This window comes from Dipteris shenzhenensis, chromosome 3 (genome assembly GCF_047967505.1).
Source record: "Dipteris shenzhenensis isolate YYH24624 ecotype China chromosome 3, Dip_SZ_1.0, whole genome shotgun sequence".
Lineage (NCBI taxonomy): Eukaryota > Viridiplantae > Streptophyta > Polypodiopsida > Gleicheniales > Dipteridaceae > Dipteris > Dipteris shenzhenensis.
Genome location: NC_141598.1, coordinates 7,867,290 through 7,886,833, shown reverse-complemented (window position 1 = coordinate 7,886,833; position 19,544 = coordinate 7,867,290). Strand labels below are relative to the sequence as shown.

At 40.6% G+C, this 19,544-nt stretch overlaps 1 protein-coding gene across 2 annotated transcripts; it reads left to right on the top strand.

Annotated features, from left to right (window-relative positions):
- The first annotated feature begins 12,900 nt into the window (after positions 1 to 12,900).
- LOC147903304 (uncharacterized) lies at positions 12,901 to 18,463 on the top strand. Of its 2 annotated transcripts, none has more exons than XM_087372970.1 (3): positions 12,901 to 13,054; positions 13,150 to 13,290; positions 17,553 to 18,463. In XM_087372970.1, exon 3 carries the CDS (start codon positions 17,731 to 17,733, stop codon positions 18,400 to 18,402), a length of 672 nt encoding a protein of 223 aa, XP_087229096.1. In that variant the 5' UTR covers positions 12,901 to 13,054; positions 13,150 to 13,290; positions 17,553 to 17,730; the 3' UTR covers positions 18,403 to 18,463. The 2 variants fall into 2 exon arrangements, with proteins under 2 accessions (XP_087229096.1, XP_087229095.1); XM_087372969.1 differs by having other exon boundaries at positions 17,471 to 18,463.
- The last annotated feature ends 1,081 nt before the right edge of the window (positions 18,464 to 19,544 follow it).

The window sequence follows — 19,544 nt, the reverse complement described above, 5'->3', positions numbered from 1 at the left end:
CAAGAAAACCTAGAAACTATGAAAAATGGACTAAGACATATTCTAATCAAATCTATAAAATGTTATCCCTCATATAAGCAAAACACCAGAAGGATGATATGACCTTGTGAGTCATGAGCATTTGACACAAACTGGCAAAAGAACTCGTGCAACCTTAGATAAATGAAAACATCCAATGAATTAAAAAAAAAGATTATTTAGAGATACGATATCGTGCAGTCTTGCTTAGTGTATTTTCACAAGAGAAGGTAGAATTTATCACAAGAAGGAATTATGACCCACAATGCCCTATTACCTCACCACTCAATGCTAGTGAGGGCCCATACACCAATCCTTTCATTCAAGAAAGCTAGATGGTACTAATTTTGCAATGAGTCAATAACAAGCCTTGATGATATCTCCACCTATCAACACCGGTTTCCATAAACATGTGGGACATCATTATGGACTTTGCAAAATGTGGAAGGGAGCTGAAATAAGCTTCAAGGCATAGTACAAGTTTGCATGATTGATGAGAGGTAGAAAATATAGTGAAAGAGAGAAAATATTTAGACAGGGCTTGATACTTTTTAAGACCATATATTAATTGCCTATGCACAAAAGCATTGAATGAAAATCATAGCATATATCATGTACTAAGAGTAAAGATTCTTGCACTATCATGAATGTTTTTAAAAAAATTGTAAAAGCATCCAGCATGCATGCTACTTGAGTTGGACTTTATTGTAGACTATTGAGAAGCTACCACACATTTGTTCCTTTGAGACTTATTGAACTCGTTGTCTCATATAACTAAACCCACAAGGGGTGATTTACTATAATACCCTTTTTTATTTTGGAATCCTTGTTTGGACTTTTGCTCATATGAGACTCATAGTGGGAAGCTCTAGCAGATTAGATTTATGCAACCACATTCAACATTTTGAGAATTCTAGAGATTCTATTTCTCATGAGTTAGTTAGTAATGATTGGATCTACTACCAAGTTTATGAGTTTCTCCCAAGACTTACAACCTCTTCAAGATTTTTTTCCAGGGTTATTTGATTAACACACATTCTCTCTCATCAATAATATGAGCCTTAACATTCAAGTTAATTGCAACAGTTACTCACTAGAAAATTTATCCAATTCGAAACCAACACATATTCAAATATTATAAATTGAGTATTAAAGAAAACAACTAGGGTTCTTTTTCAATGCTTTGTATTGACAATTATTAATGAAGTTGATGGGCATCGATATAAGTGTTGATACAACTGCTAGAACAAGCATCAATATGAGCATCAAAACAATCATAGAGATAATAATTGATAATGCTTATTCTAAGATAAACTTATTGAAACTCTGCAAAAAATTTTCATGCCTCTCTTTTGAAAATTTACATTATGATTTCCCATAGTCTATTGCATGGATTTTGTATGTAAAACCTTTAATATACAACCAGCTAGATCTAAACTATACTATAATCCATGAATGCATGAATTCTTGAAAGACAAGTGTAGCATAACAAACTTGTGCTAGATAGTCAATTGTATGAATCATTAGATGAATCTTCTAGATGATCCTCTAATAAGACATCAACACGATCATGTTCATCATGTGCTAAAATATCTATGTCCTCCATGTCAAAGACTAGATCCCACACCATTAGATCTGAGAAATGATCCAAAGATATTAAACTACCAATATGTTTCATAGGTTGTACATCCACTAGCTCATGAGGCAGGGGAGGAGCATTTGAAGTACTTGGTTCCATGCCATCTATCATGACATTTTACATCTCTTCTTGACATCCTCATCTTCAAAGGCACATTTCTTCCATGGTGCAACTTGAATAACATACCACCATACTATTTCCAAGCAATCCAGTTGAAAATAACTTGAGAATAGCTTATTAGGTACATCAATAAGGTAGGATGGAGGTCAAAGTCACTGAGTACCCTTGGGTGCTCACATCATATTACATTATTATGCACCAAAATTCTTATAGGACAAACTTTTAAGATGGCTTAATAAGGTTTAGTCAAAGATGAAACTTTGTATGTGGAGGTTAGATGGATTTTTCATGCTTGACACCCTTAGAGTGCATTTTCACGTATACTAATATGTACTTCTTAAAATATATTAAAAATAACCTAAGCGTCAATATTACCGTTGCAACAACCTTTGATATGGGCCCACATTGAAACACCTTTTGAAAAAAAAAAAAGACACTTGAAGGCTCTTTATGAGCCACCTTGAATGAAAAAGTAGACCAACTACTCTATTGGGCACTATTCTCTTTATGCTGGCAGTATTATGGCATTTATTGATGGTAATTTTGACTAGCTTTCCCGCCCATTTTTTTGCTATAGCTTCCAAGTGCTGAGAGTGTTCTTCATCTAGCAAGATTGTAGTCCATAGATCTTGCATGGGAGAGAGTGTTCATTATGTTTGCAAAAGTGGTTGACTACTCTGATATCTAGTCCATTGGATAAGGGTCCACCACCACTGATTGCAAAGAACTAAGAATATATGGAGCAAGCAATTCACGGGAGGGAGAGTGGAGAGTGGAGGGCTAGGGTATGCAACATCAATGCCCATTGCTACTAAGTCAGGGTAAGGTTCCACTCATACTTCCACTATTGAATGACTTTGAGGACATAGGGTCCACAATCCATGTTGGCCAAACTTGTGTTTGAGGTGCTTGGGTTTGTCCACATGGATGTGGCCTACCTCATGGTGGTGGGGAGTAGATGCTCGACCAAATGCAATAGCTAAGCGTAGTAGGCTTGGCAAAGTGTGGGCCATGGGATTTGCAAGTGCAGCAATTTGGTGGTCCACCACTGCGTGCCACTCGATCTTGTAAATGAGGCACTTGCTTTGCCTTTTCATTGAACAAGAGGTCAAATTTTTGATTTGTGTAGTGATAAAAACTGTCCTCAATCGGGAGATTAAAAAACATGACAGATGCAGATATACCAGAAGGTGCATGCAAAATTAGGGAGTTATTGATGCATAGCATGATACAGAAACTATAGCAAAACTTGGGGCCAAAAATGCAATTTTATGAAGAGGAAAATAATCCAATGGATAGGTGTGAAATGCGAAAATGCTTTGAGGAAGACATATCGATTTTAAAATGGCAGTTGATCTCCAAAATGAGAACTAGCTCACATAATCTAGAGGTGGAGAGGGGTAGGTGGGCAAGGCCCAAAGTTCCAAGAGAGGAAGGGAATCTGCAAAATATGCCCCACCAAAGAAGTAAACCTTTCCCATTAAAGTTTTCAATGGGAGCAACTTTCAATGCTTTTTGTGATGGTATTATCGATGTTACTATCTAACAAGGTTTTCTAAGTAACTCGATACCTTTCTTTCCCACTTCAACACACTCAAGCTTACCCTTTCCCTTTGCATTCTTTCAAGCTCTCCCTTTCCCTCTCCATCCTCTTAAGCTCTCCCTTTCCATTTCCACACTCAAGATCTCCAATGCCCTCTCCATCTTCAAAATCTCTCCACAATCAATTTGCCCCCACAAGTCTCTTAAAAAATGATATGTTATATTATTTTTTAGGCACTCCATTTACCTCAAGACCTAACTCCAAGTAACTATTCATCTCACCTCTCTCGAAGTTTACATTAATATCATATCTATTAGCCATTCGCATTGTTGAATGAAGAGGGCTTGTTGCTTATTGTTTGTTTGTTTTTTAATTTTTATCCTTTCCATTGCATCCCACCATCTAAATTTTGCCCCATATTCAACCCCCCTTTCCCTCATTTAGCCCTCCCCCTTTCCCCTCTTTCTCCCCTCTCATCCCCTTTCCCCTCTTTCTCCCCTCCTTTCTTCCATCCCCCTCTCCCCTCATCCATCTCCTTCATAATTTTAGCCATCTCTCCATCCCCTTCTCCCCTCATCCATCTCCTTCATAATTTTAGCTATCTTTCATATTAAGCCCCTCTCATATTGATAATCTCATCTCATGCATCCATCACATCCATCTCATCTCCTACTACCCTCATAAATTCAGCCCATCCTTCATATTCAGCCCCTCCCATCCTTCATATTCAGCCCCTTCTGTGCATTAATATTTCCCTCCCCTATTTCTCATCTTCTTCTTTCTCCCTTGCTTTCTCCTCTCCTTCTTTCACCCCCCCTAACTTCCTCCTACCCCTTTTCTTCCCTCCTTCTTTCATGTTTTTGAGGCATTTGTCATTTGCAAGAGCATTCACAAAATTTCGGTTTCCTTTCAAAGTGTTTTGTTCAAAAATGCATTCATAGATCCTTCCTTACACAGTGTCTCCAAGTTGATGGATCATCCTCACCCTTGCACTAGCTCTTGGAATTCAACACTTTTTGCCAGTATAACATCAAAGATTAAATGCAAAGCATTCTTGTGCATGTTCAAGAGAAACTCCAAGATGATAGATTGAGTGTAGCACGTGCTTGGTCTATTGAGAAGGAATTCTGTAAATCTTATCATACATTGTGTTTATGTATTCACGAGGAAGAAGTCAATGATAATGTTAACAATCTCCAATGACTGCGGGAGATCCAACAATGGACTTTGAAATCCACCAAAAATTAAAGTAGAATGATATAAAAGCAAGTATTAGTCCTCTGAACCAAAGTTTACGTGCTAGGTATCCTTGCTCTTGTAGATACTGTAGATATGAGTGCAATATAAATCCATGAAATGTAGATCGGAGCATAGAAATTCTGATAGTCTATCAAGTAGTAAGTCCTACGACCTCTAAGTCTAAAATCTTGACGTAGATATTCGCAACCAAACAAGAATGTCATGCCTCAATTGAGTGCTCTTCTTCATTTGGCTATGCATGAGGGAACTGCAGTTGCTAAAGCTATCATAGCCTTCAAAAGCTACCGAGCTAAGACATACCAAGGGCCTCATCTCAACATTTGCCAAGCCTAGGAATGAACAGTGTTCCCACAAATAAGGTTGTTAAGAGTCACTAGAGGCAGAAAGTGCTGGAAAGATGAAGGAAAGCAGTACTGCAACATCATTCATCTATGTATCTCAACCAAGTCACGTCTCTAACAATTTTTGGGGGAAAGTTGCAATCATGTAGAGCATAGAAAACCCAAACTAGTTAACTTTGGCATGAGATATGCGGATTTGTACGCCTAACTACCATCTTGTACCTCAATGATTCATTTTTTTTTTTTTAGAGCCTCAGTGTATAGTCTATAGTGTCTCCAAAAAACTCAAATGGTAGGTGAAAGCCCAAACATAGTGTTCAGGAGTAGCTATGTAATGTTCAAGGCTATCCATTTCTTTCTAGTCACCCAAACTCGTGCAAAATCTACTGAGCCATTTGCAAGAGTCATAGAGCACACCATATCATTCCTCATTTCGATCATTGTCGCCACTACTCAACCAGTTAATGTGCAGTCAGGTAGGGAGCTTTGAGCCCTTGGGGATCATTGAGCCAGCATGAGCTGGGAAGATCCAGTATAGAAATCCAAAACTAGACATGATGATTAGGAGTGGTAGCACTAAATGTTTTTGCATCCAAGTTTTGAGAGAGGTCTACGTAAAAATGAAGGGCTGGCACACCCTGATCCCTTTCTACAAAGTCTGACGATAGAGGATTGTGGCTCAACGTGAAGGTGACAAAGTAAGATACACTGTTGATGTTCTACAAATTCGAGGTTCTGATCCTAAGTTCTACCTTCTGGGTCATTGGAGGGCTGCAAAATTTGAACGTAGCTTTTGCACAAGAACGTTATTGAGTAGTTTTTTATCCCCTACAAACAAAGTGATTTGGTTCATACACACCTGAAGGGGTTCTGTGCCTCCTTCCACAATGAAATGGAAATTTTTGGTGCAGTAAGGGGCCAAGCTTGAACTTTGGGAAGTCTATTGTCCACCCCTTGTAGTTTTTCTATATATTTTTGCTCTTTGAGCTGCACAATAGCTTTGGACATGCTCAAGGAGGGATGGTCATTGATTTCTCTTCCCCCATGCATTGCGCATTGATATTTACTCCAAGCTCCTTGAAGTGGGCATGTGCAGATCCAATATGAATACACCTAGTACATTATAGTCAACTTTGTAGTCATGTTCAATACATTTGTCTTTTTGCAGTACTATCCCCTCCAAGAGTTGGCTTCTTAGTTCTGGTGTAAGTACTTCTACACACAAATCTATTAGCATCAACTCTCATCATAGCTCTTGAGATTCGGGAGCGTCCTCATGGCTGGAAGTAATATCGTCCACACTATTACCTCCACATCTAGTAGATGGGTATAGTGGTCCTCCTTCTAAATTCCTTATCTTATTCCAAAATCCTAGTTAAAGAATTCGTGCCTCTATTATCAATTGCTTCCCCTAAGAAAACTAAGCACATCAAGGTTCAATCACAGTATGATAGGGTTCTAGTTACCCTTCAAAATATTGTGGTCTCTTTATGATATAAAAATGAGGGAAACCACATATGTGTGTGTGTGTGTGTGTTTCCCACCGACCACATTCCCGCAGGTCTGACACATAATCCAAGTGAGGGCAGCAGTCCACCCATCACAAAGGATTGGGTCAGACTAATGCCCTAGTTAAGTTAGAATCATTATAAAAAATCCATCACAATCATAGCCTCTCCAACCAGTCGGTAGAGGGTGGCAAGGTTTCCATAGTCATGGAAGAATCCTTCGACCAATCGGTCAAAAAATACCAGAGTGTAATAAGTGGACGTTGTACGACCAGTCGGTCGAGGTCATGAGTAAAAGTAATAGAAGAAAATCTATAATTTTCTAATTAATATTAAAACTTCGAGCATATAAATAAATTCTCTGTAATAATTGGAGACTGATACTCACAAATCAAAGAGTGGAGTAAAACTTTACACCATCATTTGGTGTTGTGAGTATGATAGCTTTGCAACAGAACGGTGAACTAAAGACTCTTGTGACTTATACATACCAAGGGCAATGCTTCTAGCCATTAATTTGGTGTCGATCCCAATGTCCAAGTCTAGCAGCCAAGGGAGAGAGCTATTCTCTAGTCCCAGTGCTAAATTTGGTCCTGAAACCCAATCAAGTATACCCATTAGTCATTAGATTTTTATTATCTTACAATGGATATACATGTGTGTGTTTGTCCTATCAACTATACTACTGAATCAATTCTCAATGTACCAGTAAACCAAATACAACCATATATCATTTGCCTTAACACCGCATAAGTGAGAATAATCCATCATCCTTTCTGAGACAAAGTGACAAAGTGGGAGTCAATTAACATACTCACATTCATGTTAGTAAATTGCAAAAAGTACAATAATACTCATGAATAGTGTCCAATAGAAAGTTCAATCCTATTTATCAGTAGTTGGAGATAATCCGTAGTAGAGTACTCCTCGAAGTTGCCAACACCGTATCTTCATGCCTCAAATTTTTCAATGCAAACCTGATGGAGAGGTACTCTGACTCACCTGGCACCATCCGACCAAATGAAAGTTACAACAGTTCATTTGAGCTGTGGTAGCCACGCTTCAATGCCGGCACACAGTTGTTATCCATTTCACTCTATCCAGGCTAGCATAATCAAATCTTCACATTCAAATATAATTAGGGGTTGGCATTTTGACAATTAGATGGAATGCTTATAAAATGTTAGAGTAATTCTCAAGAGAATATGTGGGCTAATCAGAGGCCCTGTTGTCCTTTCCCCAATTCTCAACCAATCATGATGTTGAATCATGTTAGGCATGGGGGGTGGGAGGGGGGGCAGGAGGGGCATAGGGAGTGGGAGGGGGGGGGGTACGCGACATGCGCGCAAGGGTGGGTGGGTGGGGGCATGGGGGGTGGGAGGGGGGGGGCATGGGGGGGGGGGGGGGCACGTGGGGGGTGGGCGTGGGGGGGGGGCATGGGGAGTGGGAGGGGGGGAGGGTACGCGACATGCGCGCAACGAGAAAGGGGGGGCATGGGGTGTGGGAGGGGGGGAGGGGGGCATGGGGGGTGGGGTGGGGGGGCATGGGGAGTGGAAGAAGGGGGGTATGTGACATGCGTGCAAGGGGAGGGTGGGAGGCATGGGAACTCGAAATGATGCATAGAAACCAATATATACTACAAAAGGGTAAAATATATCTTAACTCAGTTCATACCTAAGACAATTCCAAGTTTCAATTTAATAATCTCCCAAAGACAATAATGAAACCATGTTTGCTTCTTAGCTTAAAGAAGTTTCCCCATAACTATCCAAAAGGAACTAAAGTTTCCTTTCTGGCATAGTAAGCCCTTTCCAAGTGTAAAAGTTCCAGTGAAAATCCTAAGGTCTATTTTCTTAAGTCTCATCAATTTCTTTACAAGAAAAAGTAGGCAATCATAACTCCCAAAAATACAAGCTGGAGTATAGGGAAAAAGTAGAACAAGCTATTAAGGAAATCAATTAGGGGAACACTATGGGGAAACATTTGGGGAAAATATAGAAAAAATATATTTAAAATTCAAATGCCCAACTCTCAAGCCTTACTAATCTCTTCTAAGAAATCTCAGGTAGTCATGGATCCTAAAAGCAGTAATTAAACCATGGTTTTTTGTTAACATAACAACGAACGTAAATAAGCATAAGTAAAAAGCTCAAGATTGAAAGATTCCCAAAGTTCCAAAAAAAAATGTTTCTTCTTTTCCCATACTTCTTTTATTAAACCGAATCTATTAAAATATAATGTATAGTCTGACAATGGCTTAGAAAATTTCCTCTCAATTCTACATCATTAGTAAATGCATATACTTATTTCGAAGCAAGGATAGGAAGTTAGTAGAAAATCTAATGCACTCTCATAAATCTAGACATTTGAATATGAAGAAAAGAAGACTAAAGTTTTCTTCTCCCATGGAAAAAATAGAGTGATATTTCTATACCATACATCTCATATAAACATGGCTAAGGGTCTATTTTCCAATGCCAAGGAAAAACTCCCAAAACCTCAATCTTTGCTGATTAATCCCATAGCTATGCCAAAGTTGCATCCCATAGCCAAAATATAAGAATATAAAACTTAATTCATGGCATGTGGAAATTCCAATGAGTCTACCAAGATGATATTTCTACTGTGACTAATCACGATCTCAAACAAAAAATATCCATTGACTGTGGGAGATCCAACAATGGACTTTGAAATCCACCAAAAATTGAAGTAGAATGATATAAAAGCAAGTATTAGTCCTCTGAACCGAAGTTTACATGCTAGGTATCCTTACTCTTGTAGATACTATAGATATGAGGGCAATGTAAATCCATGAAACATAGATCAGAGCATAGTAATTTTGACAGAACATGCCCAACCTCCAGTATGAGGAAGAAAACAATGTCTCATTAAATTTTCTTGTAGTCCATCAAGGTGTGGGATTAGCTAGCATGCATCAAACCATCAATCTTGCCTCACGAAGTTCATGAAGCTTTGAGAGTAGTAACAACAACGGAAGTTGGTTAATAATGAGCCACAATTCAAACAAATGGTATGACTATTTCTGTAATTGATTATTAGCACGCTCTAATGTTCAACTGAGGAGTTGGAATATGGTAACTGCATGCATACTATCAAGTGGACAAGAGCACAATCGATATATAATAGTGAACAAGAGCATAGTGCTCTTGTATCTCTATGGTGTGGCAAAGTAGACTCTCGAGTTCTTCTCGTTTTAGAACATGGAGGCAAAGGACCATCATCTAAGGTTTATAGAACATGGCGCAACTCAATGGTCTTTCTAGTTCCATCAAACCAGTTCTGTTCCAAGTAGTAAGTCCTACGACCTCTCAAGTCTCAAATCCTGATGTAGATCCATATTCGCAACAAAACAAGAACATCATGCCTCAGTCAAGTGCTCTTCTCCATTTTGGTTGCGCATGAGGGCACTGTAGCTGCTAAAGCTATGGCCTTCAAAAGATACCGAGCTGAGACATACTGAGGGCCTCATCTCAACATTTGCCAAGCCTAGGAATGAGTAGTGTTCCCACAAATAAGGTCGTTAAGAGCCACCAGAGGCAAAAAGTGCCGGAAAGATGAAGGAAAGTAGCATTGCAACAGCATTCATCTATCTATCTCGACCAAGTCACGTCTCTAACAATTTGTGGGGGAAAGTCAGAATCATGTAGAGCATAGAAAACCCAAACTAGTTAACTCTTGCATGAGATATGTGGATTTGTAAGCTTAACTACCATCTTGTACCTCAATGATTCCTTTTGTTTTTTGTGGAGTCTCAGTGTATATTCTATAGTGTCTCCAAAAAACTCGAATGGCACATGGAAGCCTAAACATAGTGTTCACGAGCAGCTATGTAATGTTTAGGGCTATCCATTACTTTTTGATAACCCAAGCTCGTGCAAAATCTACTGAGCCATTGCAAGAGTCATAGAGCACACCATATCATTCCTCATTTTGATTGCACATATGTATGTAGCTAACAATGTTCCTAAGCCTGTTGCCACTACTCAACTAGTTGAATGCACAGTTAGGTAGGGAGCTCTGAGCCCTAGGGGATTGTTGAGCCAGTATGAACTGGGAAGATCCAGTATAGAAATCCAAAACTACACACGATGATTAGGATTGGTAACAACGAAATGTTTCTGCATCCAACTTTTGAGAGAGGTCTACGTAAAAATGAAGGGTTGGCACATTGTGATGCCTTTCTAGAAAGTTTGGCGATAGATGAAGGCAACAAAGCAAGATTCACAGTCAATGTTCTACAAAGTCGAGGTTCTGATCCTAAGTTCTACCTTGTGGGTAATCGGAGGGCTGTGAAATTTGAACATAGCTTCTGCACAATAACTTAGTTGAGTAGTTTTTTATCCCCTACAAACAAAGTGATTTGGTTCATACACACCTGAGGGGGTTCTATGCCTCCTTTCACAACAAAATGGAATTTTTTGGTGCACTGAGGGGCCAAGCTTGAACTTCGAGAAGTCTTTTGTCAACCCCTTGCCAACTTTTCTGTATATTTCTCCTCTTTGAGCCGCATGATAGCTTTGGACACACTCAAGGAGGGAGGGTCATTGATTTATCTTCTTCCATGCATTGCACATTGATATTTACTTGGTAGGTAAATATACTTGGTAGGTAATTCTTTCAATGACATGGGGTCAAAGCTAGTAATGTTTGCATAAGTCATCCAATTGTCGATAACTCCAAGATCACAAGCACTGGAAGGGGATGTGTGTGTGTGTGTGAGTGAGTGTGACACCGATGTAACACTGCCACCTACAGGTACATTCTTCACTACAAATCTTACGAAACATGCTATCCTCAATTTCACGTACTCATGAAATAACTCATAGTTCATCAATGTCTTATTATGCATGGGAAATGGCGATGAAGACAAAGAAGAAGGCACAGAGCCCTTATTATATATACTGTATCCATGCATTCCTACAACAAAACGATATATTGGACAAAGTAGTGACCTTCACAAACGACTTGCACAACATAGAACTAACCCTCCTTTGAAAATGAAACATGATGTCAATAGGTACAAACTGTTCCACATGAATTTTAAAGCAGAATTCCTAGCCACAACAGACAAAAAAAGCAAGGCAGATACACTCGAAGAAAAATTCATAAAAGATTTCAACACAACTGACTCGACACGTGGCTACAACAATCTCCATGGAAATCCTACAAAAAAATACTACTTCTTCAAAAACAGGGACATAGTCTAGAGTACTTGCATAGAAGTCCATTTTTGATACATGGACGTGACTTCCAATTTTGAACAACTGTTAAATCATACCTTTGCAAGAGTCCTGAATTTTGTATTCATTAAAGCAAGACCACTTCTTTTTTGGTATTCATGAAACTTTTTCAAACTTTGATATGATTATAATATTGATATAACATTATTAGTATTAAAAATCCACTTTAATGTAGATCAAGTATTTTTGCTATTTTTGTGCGCCTCAGCACTACTGTATTTCGACACAATAAACTCCTTTTTACATGCTCAAATCTCTGGCTCTTTTGGGCATGAATGAAAAGCTCTATGATCATTTTTGGAATATCAAAGCAAGAACGCTTCTTCTTTGCATTCGTGAAAATTTTACGACTTTTGTTGCTGTTATAATATTGCTATAGTATTAATACTATTGAAACTCCACTTCAGTGTTGATCACGTATTCCAACTGTTATTGTGCACTCCGAACTTTCAACGTTACTACGACTCAAGTTCGCAAACATCGTACTGCTACGCATCATCGTCAAGCATGCACTCGTCATTTACTACCTCTACATAAGAGCTCCTTGCCCGGATCTAGTTTTGTTTTGTTTTGTTTTGAGAGCTCTCATGGAGAACTCTATCCCCACCTTATTTATTGGGCACCACGTGAATTGTGAACCCCATGATGACCTGAATGTCCGGATTAGGATAATGAGAAAGTGACGTCTTGTGAATGGAATCATGACGTCTTCTGTAAACGACTAGGACGTTTCCTGGGACAATGAATGAAGGAGAGTGATTGAGCATTGAGCTGATTGTCGAAAATTTGCCTGTACCTTGCTTGACAGCGACATGGGGACTCCGAACACCCTCTTGTTTGTTTGTAGGACTCCTCACGGGACCAAGTAGAGCTCCTTGTCCAGAGTTTGCGATATCTTCTTTCAGTTTGCAACGCTCTTGATGCGACACAGTGTCCCAACTACAAGACGAACACAACGTATGACGGACGACTCTTAATGAGAACAAGCATAGCTTTTCGAAATTGCGGATGAATCGCCACATCAATCTTTTCCCCCTCTCACACTATCTGACAGCCTGTATACATCTCGGCAATCTCAATCATACGTGAGCAGAGGGAATATAGGCTTGACAATCTGAACAAGGACAGTAATACAAGAGCAAAGCACTTTCAATAAAAATCTGAACAAGGACAGCCTCAAGGAATCCACATCTGCTTTAAACATCACCTCAAAAGCGTAGCCTAGCCACGATCTCCACTCATTTTTTGACGGGCCACCTAATGTAGTTCCTACCTTAAGACTATTAGAATTCAGCAATTTAGAAGCCCTGCTTCCGCTTCTTCATCGGTTTGAGTCTGGGATGCTGCCCTTTTCATGCGTTAAGGTGAGCTTAGTCTTATTTAAACGTTTGCGCAAGTCTTGGAGCCTAAGCTAATTGTGCGGTGTTTGAACTGAACAATTAAGAAAGTTTTGTGCGAGATGCTGTGAATCGACTGCAACAAGGGTGAAACGAAGGCTTGTTTGGGGAAACGATGAAAGATGATCAAGGAGAAGCTGACCCTGTCCACGACTCGTTTACTTAAACGAACCCGAATGGCAGCAGTCGAGCCTCGTTAGATTGTAAGTGCATATTGCACTCCCATATGGACCAATATAATGTAACATGAAAGCTGTTTGGCTCGCATGCATGATTGACCATGTGTACATGCAAAGAAAGGTGCATGTGAAAAGCTTACATTTGGCCATGATACATAGGAGCGTCTGCAAGCTCCGATGCATAAATCTCTGCAATGGGAAGAGCCTGATGTCTGGCCACGAAAGGTGGCGAAAAAAATAATCCTATTGTACATAGCAACTTGCAGCGGTAGCAGATTATTTTAGGTTGAGTTGAAAGCTTTTTGGCCATGCTACAATCACAGCTGGACAGGCTAAACCAGGTGAAGAAACGCTTCCATAGATAACTATTAACTTGCGTCCATTCCAACATTATTTTCCTGCCTGCCATCTGTCTTCAAAGAAGTAGATGCATGTAACCAGAGGCATGGCTGCTCTCCCAAATGTGCGCTCTCTCTGCTGAAGCAGTCTCAAAGCCCCCAATGAATCTTCAGTCATTATACCAGTCGAGGTGCTTCCATTTACCAACCTGATTGACCTTGACCGAGATCAAGCATCTAAGACTTCCGGTTTGAGGGACTTTGTTGCCCTAAAATTTTCCTGCCATTACTGTGGAGGCTCATTGCTTTCTCTTTCAAGGTCAGGATTCTCAAGCTATTCAGATTTTTAGAGCAATTGCGTCTGCAAAAAATCAAGCAAAGTTTCTCTCTTTGTCTTCACTGTACGACTGCATGACCGTTTGATCAAAAGGCATATTGTGCTGATGTAAATAATGAAAGCAGCATGGATATGCTTTTAGAGCACAAGCTAAGGCACTGAATATTTCCCTAATACATTCTAGTAGAAAATTTTCAAACAACCACGTCCGCTGAGCTTTTCGAAAAAATTTAAGCCTATAAGGCAATTAAAACCCTTATAATTTGACCCCTCTCAATCCTGCTAAGCCATATTTATTGCCTTGAATTTTTTCTGATCCCTAAGGCTTAGGCATTTTCTTTAACGTTTTTGGAGGAGACTCGAGGGAAGTTATTGATCACTGCTTATACAGTGTCCACCTTAGCTTCCTTTCAACCGAGAAAGTATGGTTTGTCAGTGCACAGAATCATGTTGTGAGCTATGTCTCCTGGAAACAAAATCAGAATTGACCAAGGATGCAAGAAAGCTTCACTCGAAGTGCTAGTGCTTTAGCAAATATTTTATGTGAGGTGTTAGCATGGTGGGTGTGCTCTTTTCTCAATTTCAATTGGCTCTGATTACACAAAAATGAGGCATGTTGCAGAGATGGGATGGCACCTATAATGAAGTTACAGTTTCTCTCATACCGAAGTTCTGTTCAAAGGTGTCAGATTGGATTTTTATGAGTAGCATGCTCATCCCACATATAATCAAGCCTAGTTGCGAAGAAGACATGTACAGTTCAGACCACCAATTGCAGGGTATATTCTAGGCACTAGCAGCAGGATAGCTGAGGCAGCTTTTTGGGACTCCTTGCTAAGCTGCTAAAGACCTCATTTAGTGGCATGCAGCAGGAGGAGACAGGAGGAAGATTGGCAATACTTGGTGATCTCAAATCTAGCACTAGTGGAGCAGCATATGGATGTCCATGTGGTGTAGGTTGCGAGTCCACTTGTGTCTTCTAGTGAAATACCATAGAACAGGCCCGAATGGGCCCTAAGGGGGCTGTTGTCCTGGAGAACTAGCCTGATCCGTGGGCCTCAATGTCATATGGTTCCCCTTGTCTAAGCTGCTCTTGCCAAGTCTCAGGGATGGCTGCTTCGATCTTGTTAATCCATTGTCTTGCCCCTCGTTAAGTGTGCCGACACTTGCAGGTGCTGCTGCAGGAGGTGGCTCTATGCACTCATAGATCTGACTGGGCCAGCAGCTCACTATGCTTGGCTGATGGGAGTCCTGTGACCATGCATGGGACCCTCTAGGCTCTAGATAAGGGGCGTCTAGCAGAAATGAGACTTGCCAATAAGTGTTGCCAAACCCTCATCAATCTTCTCATCAATGGGGGCCCGGCATGCATGAAAATCCAACTGTATGATGGCTTCCATAAGCTTGCCCAAGAGGGCTAGGCTTTGCATCTCTAAGACCTCCCTCTGCGTGTTATAAGATGACAGTCTGCATTTAGGCAGTGCCATCTGAGCCTCCCCGCAGGACATTCTGCACCAAGTGCCTAATCTGCCCTATGCATCCTCAACATTAACTGGACGCTATTACTAGGCCGTGGCAAGAAAGACCCGGTTGACCATCTCTGAGGGTGAGTTTGGCAAATCTCTAGTATAGTTGCTTACAGCATACACTCTCCAAGGTTGGGAATATATACTGCTCTGCCAAGATGTCAATTGCAATCTGGCAGCCAAGGTATCTCGCAGTCTTTCCCCAAGGAATACACCAAAATCCAAGTGTCTCCCCCCCCATTCCCTATGCCCATGAGGGAACCGATCGACTTGTTCCAGTTGATCTTGGCGCCGAACACCAAGCAATATATATACAACAATTGTCTCACCCTCAGCAGACTATTCACTCATCCTTCCACATAGAGCTGTGTCGTCTGCAAACTCTGAATCGAAGGGTCCCTCCCTCATCCTGATGAAATGGGAGGTGCATCTCTACCAGCCCTCCCTCCCCTGAGCAGAGGACGTATTTCAGGGGCCACTGGACATCCCTGCTTAATGGAGAGCGTGAGGGAGAAAACATTTTCAGTGTGACGTGCAATTAAGATGGTGGTTGGAACTGCCTGCATACAATGCCGAAACCCCGCTGTCCCCACTGGGTCCAGATGCCACTTAGAACCTTCCAGGACGGCCTAGTCTATATATCATGTGTCTTCTCAAATTTGAGGAGTATCACAAGATGCTAAGACATGAAGAGGGAATGTGAGTGCCATGTGGGCAGGGCATTGGCTGCTATATGGGTGGCAGGCCAGAATCCTTGTTGTTTTTTACTGGACACACCATACTTAGGGCTGAGCAGTCCTCTATGAGAGTGCCATGTGGGCAGTGCATTGGCTGCTATATGGGTGGCAGGCCAGAATCCTTCTTGTTTTTTATTGGACACACCATACTTAGGGCTGAGCAGTCCTCTATGGACTACCATGGAGCTGCCCATCTTTGGGGCTGCTCATGGGCCCAATGGAAGGGGCCAATGGCTACAAAGGCCAGCAAATAAGGTGGGAGTTGGGTTTTTTATAAGCACCAAACCAGGTTCTGGTCTGCCAGATCTGGTCGGCTAGATATCGATGTGTCAGCCATCCTGATCCCCCCACCCCGGCAACCAACCGACTCAGTTGGCATCTAGCAGCCAGATCGAAGAGGGGGGCCCAGCTGGCCACCTTATGAAGGGGGCATAAAGGGCCTCTTAGGGGCAATTCAGTAAGATCCAGCAGATCTTTGTGCTGTGTAGAGCCCTTACAAGCAGCAGCAAGAGTGTTGAAGTACATTTTGGGCTCCTTCCTCAGCCACTGGTAACTGAAGACTTCATCAGATATGCACACGGCAGAAGGGGAGAGCAGCAGATAGGGCAGCATCCAGAGACCTTGGATCTGTACCAGTGGATCAGTATCCTAGTGTCCATGTGGTGTAGGTTGTGTGGTTTTTTTTTTTTCAGCTTTTGGTCCTAGTCTTGGACATATTTCTACATGCTTCTGGTTGCACATCTTGTTGTCTATCTTCAGATCTGTCTTGGTACTTGTGTGCCCATACTGAGTAGGATCTAGAACATTTTGAGATCTCGAGGGTTATCATATTGGTGCTGCATATTCTGGGTAGGGCTTGGCTCAGCAAGCAGGACCCTTGCTTAGGTTACTTTATAATATGGTCTCAGAGCTAAGGAGGTTACAACTTGGCTTCAGAAAGACCCGAGATCCAATGATAATCAAAGTAATTCAGAAATCTTTTTTAAAAGGTATAGTGTTCCCTCTATTGCAAAATCACTAGCACCTGTCTCCACCACAAAATTTATTGGGATCCAAAGTTTCAACACAAAAGTAGTGCAAGACGCTTCAATTTTGAAGACACTGATCTAACTCTTCATTCCATCTTATTTTAGGACTCCGTTTATCCTTTTGCTTCTCATTCCCGCTCGAAGTTAAATTAGGGGAGCATCAACTTCAGCATAATCCTTTATGATGCTGACAGAGCATAGTAACTGAAGCTTGTTTTGATTTCTACATTATTTGCAGAGACAACTTTTACATTTTGAACTGTTGGTTTGACCTCTTTTGGGGTTTCCATGGCGCATGTGATTGTACACGGTACCTGCAGGAAAAACCAGAATTTTTTGGCCGACTCTCCTGTGTATGACGGTTGCTTGGAATATTTGAACTATAAAGAAAGTGAAAGTTTGAGCTGTGAAGCTTGTGGTTGCCATCGTAATTTCCACGAAAGGGTTTATTTTCCAGAAAATGCGAGGGCACACAGAAAGAATTTGTCTATTATCATCATGAATGAAAAGGAGCTTGATCTGAATACTGGCAAGAGGGAAAAGTTTAATACAAAGAGTGACTGCGTACAAGCAAAGACAATTGGGAATGCCATGAACATCACAGAGGAGCCTGACTCTTTGGAAAGACAAAAGCAGAGTTTCTCTAATATCATTGGAAAGCCAAAAGAAGAGGTGCCTGACTCATTGGAAAGAAAAAAGCAGAGCCTTTCTACTCTCATAAAGAGACCTAGTGAGAAGGCTCTAACGGAGGCAAACATGGTGGAACGCAAGAAGCCAAAAAACAATGTTATCAAGGTAGAGGAACCAGATTTAGTTGATAAATACGATAAACTCGTTCCCAGTCAGAGAAAGGGAAACATTGTGCAGAATGATGGAATTGATGTCAGCAATATGAAAGAGTATAGGTGGCTAGTAAGGTTGAGGACTGGTTTGAAGACTCTGCGGAAATTGCATCCAGATTCTCCATTGGATTTGCATTATATTGATAATGGATGGAGATTTTATTGTGTGGCTTGCAAGGAAAACTTGGAACCTGATCACCATGGCACGACACTTCCTAACATAAGACGTCATCTCACTACACCAAAACATAAAGACAACTTATCCACTCTGAAGGAGGATGAAGAAGATGAGAGGCATGAACAGTGTTTGATAATAAGAGAAGAGTAGCTGCACTAAACCGTTGTTGAAAACATACCACAAGAAGTGCTCTGGAGTTTTTTTGTGATGAAGTGGGAACATTATAGTCAAGAAATTACGGGTCCAATATGCAGGATTTACAAGCATGCTGGTTTTTGAACCTGTGGAATGTACAAAGCATGTTCAATTGGCCTTGTTTTGCCTTAGCGTTTACATCTTGAGTAAATGTCTCTTTTAGAGTTCTCAAATGCCTGTAATTGTAATTTTCAATGTATAATATACAGTCTTTGATAACAAAATTGTCTCTCAAATATTTTGTCATCCTTAATGGGTAAGGAAAAATACTTAATGTCCATCGAATGTATTTTCTGCAGCTCCATATGCTGAGTGTGTAAATGAATATCACAGATTGAGCCTTAAGCACTATACGTTAAGGGAGGCAAGACTGAATCTCAATAGTTCCTAAAGACATACTTAATTTCCATTGGCTTTTGCCTACTTGCAAAGATGTTGCACAATAGTTCACTAATTTTCATGTTGCACACTAGTTTAAAAAGAAATTGTAGAGTTATGTCCTATCATGTGCATCTTGATTTAGCACTCATAACCATCTTTCTCATTTCTTGTGGACTTGTGAGTTCTCCCTGCTGTCACCACACATTGTGTCAAACCTTAATCTTTCATGCTTTCACGACACATTGTGTCAAACCTTAATCTTTGTGGCATATTCTCTCACAGAAGAATCGGTTTTGATATCATCTAGGAGTAGATAGCATTGTGCACGGTCTTCTAGCATGCATCCATACATATGTAATTTAAGGGCATGCAAAGCAAGGTATGTTACAGATTACAAAACATTTATATTTGCGGCCATTTGAAATTTGCGAATGAAGGGGAGGTTTTAAAAATTTCTCGTTGAGTGTGTTTAGCCACCTCATGTGCCTCACGTGAGGTGTATCTGCCTCTTTAATTATTCGTTTTGGTTGTTGTAGTGGTGTCATATTTTCCTTTATAGTAGCATTTGGATGCCTTATATTCTACATGTCAATTGTAGCTTGTATTCTCTGACAGTCATCATTCTATGTGTATGTGTACATTGCATGGTGTACCTGCACTCTTTTAGAATTTCCTTCTCTTCAACTAATCAAAAAAGCATGTTGAATTATATAAGG